Raw genomic sequence first — 3,989 nt, forward strand, 5'->3', positions numbered from 1 at the left:
TGCTCATAAAACCCAAGATTTCTTTTCTTTTCTAAGGAAGAATTTAACTGGAATTATTAGGGTCTGGTACACATACTGTCCACTGGAGTTTTGTTTTGTGAATCTTATTTACACAGAGGTGACTCCACAAGTCCCTAGTCACTACAGAGTAAATTAGCAAACCTATGAGTCCTCTGTGTCCATCCCTTGTATTCTCAAAAGAAAGTAAAACAAAATTAAAAGTTTCTGCAAATCAAGAATCAATAGTAATTGACTCCTTGGTAACAAACCTCTTATGATGCTATCTTTGTGTGAGTAAAATTCCTAAACCAAAATCACAGTGGATAAGGAATGTACGTCATAGTCTTAGTGTTTCCTTTCTCGCCGCAGCTGTGTTCCACTAAATTCTTCCATACGTCTATTTTTATTTACTGTAATCTGAAAGTATTATGATTTCCTCTTTCATTTACATTTGCCACTTTTTTGAAAAATAGAGAATTGTTTGTGTTACCTATATTACTTTTAAATATGGTATAAAATCATGTTTGCATATCAGAGAATATTTTGATTTCATACATACATAAATATGTAAGATTATATCAGTCCAGTAAAATCCGAATTTATCAAATAAATTACTCATTACTATTAGTATCAATACTCACATAAATCTTCCTTCTTTCACAAATTCAGTTAATGTGCCACTTACTTCCTTTGGTGTGTATGTATGTTTGCATGCATGTGTGTACACACTTGTGTCTGCGCGTACATGTGCGTGCATGCATGTGCATCTGAGAGCAAGTGTTTATGTGGGTGTTGGAGTGGGATTAGAAGTGAGCATTGATGTGAGTGAGTGTAGATGCAGGTGTGAGAATTTCCGTGTCTTTGCACACATGTATAAATCCCTTTTACTTTAAATTTTCAAACAAGAAATTAAAACATATCATTCCCTCCTCTTTCTTTTGTTACACGACTCACGCTGCACAAATTCATCACTTGCCTTTTATCAAATACCAAGAAATTAATAAGTCATTCATAAAAGATCTGATAAAGACACATGTACTCATAATGCATTTCCTTATACGGAATGTATTACCAGGCTGTAGCTAGGACACAATCAAGCGATAAATAAACATACATCTGCTTATAATCCTAAGTACAGAGCTGAAGACTACTTTGAGGAAAATAAAAGTGTTTTTCAAGAAATGGTCATCAACAGAATTCAATTGCAAATCACACCGCTGGCATATTGTCTCTTACATACTGAGCTACGAAGCCCAGATGTATAATCATGATTTTAAAAGGCAAAGTACCTTTAAAACGTAGATTCGAGATCCACCAGTGTGATCCATAGAGTAAAAGGATAACCCAAAATATAAATTATGTAAAGAGGTATTTGATAAACTTAATTTTAAAATCTCATTGATATTACCATAAATTTGATGGTTTTAAAACATGTTCTTGTCATATATACAGTCAGTACATTCACTTCTAATGTAAAAGGAAAAAGAAAATGGCTTTACACATCATTACTAAAAGTCAAACAAATTCTCAAAGGAACACTAACACTTCTAATAATTTTTAAGCAATTCAACAATATACGTGAATAAAGCATCTTTTTTTATTATAAGGTTCTTTCTTTGTTTAAATATTTTATCTGAAGGAAATTGAATTATAAATGAACTAGTTATTTTAACACTGTTTTCATATAACTGTAATGCCACTCATAATGTTGCAGTCGGTTGATAAATTTGTTATTTCACTTATCATTTCACAGCCAGCTTTAAAAGCACACAGACAGAACAAAAAGAGGATTTCTTGTGTGTGTGTGTGTGTGTGTGTGTGTGTGTGTGTGTGTGTGTGTGTGTGTGTGTGTGTGTGTGTTGTGTGTGTGTGTGTGTGTGTGTGTTGTGTGTGTTTGTGTGTGTGTGTGTGTGTGTGTGTGTGTGTGTGTGTGTGTGTGTCTATATATATATATATATATATATATATATATATATATATTATATATATATATATATATATATATATATATATATATATATATATATATATGTTGATGTGGCTGTGGGTATGTGTGTGCATATATGCATGTACAAGTGCATGTGTACAAATGAGAACCCTACAATAAAAATATGATGCTCTAATTATGGAACCAAGTAAAGATTTTAACATGCAATTATCACAGAATTATCTGTATGTCAATAAAAGCTGGCAGGCTCACACTCATTTACCATCATGAATAAAAGGCCTTAAAAAAAAAGAGATTCTATTGATGATGAAAAAAGTATACATGTATTACAGTATGAACAATAAATCATTTTTCCAATTTGATATTCTATCTGATAGGTTTTCTTCCTCTAACTCTGAAATAAAGTTTGTGCATTTTACAGTTATAGAGATAATGAATATAAGAAAAATGGAGTTTATATATCTATATATATTTTGGTATAAGTTTGTATTCTGTTACTGTGTGTGCACATATGATCATCTAAAATTAAAGCAATATAGGTAAGCAAATACTGTATGCAATTAAGTGCTTTGAGGAAACACAAGAGCATATCTCACTTTGATTTGTCAAACAAATATTTCTTGAACATTTGAGTTATTCATGAAATATTTCATATTTATGTCTGTTTAATGAACAAGAATATCTAAACACTACATGTACATAAAATTGCATAGTAATTCACTAGAAAGTATGCCCTCATTTTAGAAAAAAAAAAGTTATACACAACGAACCTTTTAAAACCTGGCTATTCAAAATGACATTTTCAATGATGCTTATCTTGGCAAGTTATTGTATAAAAGACTCTCAGCTTCAATGACTGGAGTTTTTTTTTTTTTTTTTTATGAAAAGTCCATCACAGAGATATTGATATACATCTTACAAGGCTAAGAAATCGTAGAATGAGTATCTTTTCTCTACAATTCCTTTTTCTTCCCCTTTTCTTTTTTTCAAAATCCAAAGATATCATGAATGACATCTTTACTTTTCCCTGCTTACTATAGCATAACATCATCATATAATCAATGCCAAAATAACAGCCAATGAATGAGGAGCCTCTGATTACATATGAATAATCATCAAAGGGCTACACTCTGCACTTTCTTCCTTTGTCAATACATTCCTGCCAGACATGTTTTGCATCTTAATAAGGCCTTGCCCTAATTCATTATCCTATGCACTCAGCTAAACCACCCTGCAAATCTGGTCACGTTCAGATTCCACCCTCGTCAAAAGCTTTATTCATATCATCAATAATGCTTTTGAGCGCTGGGCGATATGGAGAAGACTTTCTGAACATCTCCTCCAAGAAGGTTGCATCCGTGAAAAAGTCAAGGACGTGGTCTATCCGACCGAGACTCTTGTCCGTCAAGTGATTGCCAACCAACTGCTTGAGGAGACTCCGGCAATCATTGATGTTTTTTATCAAGAAGGATCGGTCGAAAGTGTAGTCCACTTCAAAGAAGCTGATAACGGTTTTCACTATAGTTGTGAATTTGTTCTTGAGCTGAAAATATAACATTTATGTAAATCAAAAATATATCTGATACCCTATTTGTATAAGTTGAATCCCAAAGATTTTAATAGAACCACTAGGAGGGACATTTTTCTTTCTAATGAAGATTATTATTCAGGATATCCTATTTATGATTTTCTATTAATAAAGATTACCAAGGTAGCAATTAATATTCTCCACTGCCCACAACCATATGCTGTGAATTAAATATATCTAATTATGGCTTGATACAGTTACAGTTTAAAACTAATAAAAGTTGGATTTGTAAATATTACCAACATATATCATAAATTATTTATATCTGGATTATAATACTTTTTATATTTTTCTTTCAAGAATTTTTTTTTAATGTGATTTCTAACAAGTACAATCATTTACTCTATGAATTAACCCAGCCCCATAGTGTTATGACTTGTGTGTGTGTGTGTGTGTGTGTGTGTGTGTGTGTGTGTGTGTGTGTGTGTGTGTGTGTGTGTGTGTGTGTGTGTG

The 3,989-nt window shown here is 32.1% G+C and overlaps 1 protein-coding gene across 1 annotated transcript in view; it reads right to left on the reverse strand.

Annotated features, from left to right (window-relative positions):
• Positions 1–261: 261 nt before the first annotated feature.
• The window catches only part of LOC119576393 (tumor necrosis factor alpha-induced protein 8-like protein), a gene marked incomplete in the record, with an annotated part of 69,101 nt that continues 65,373 nt past the window's right edge, over positions 262–3,989 (reverse strand). The window contains 1 exon segment of the mRNA XM_037924068.1: positions 262–3,491. Coding sequence (XP_037779996.1) covers positions 3,198–3,491 — 294 coding nt within the window.

Source organism: Penaeus monodon, chromosome 8, assembly GCF_015228065.2.
Source record: "Penaeus monodon isolate SGIC_2016 chromosome 8, NSTDA_Pmon_1, whole genome shotgun sequence".
In the NCBI taxonomy this organism is placed as follows: Eukaryota; Metazoa; Arthropoda; class Malacostraca; order Decapoda; family Penaeidae; genus Penaeus; species Penaeus monodon.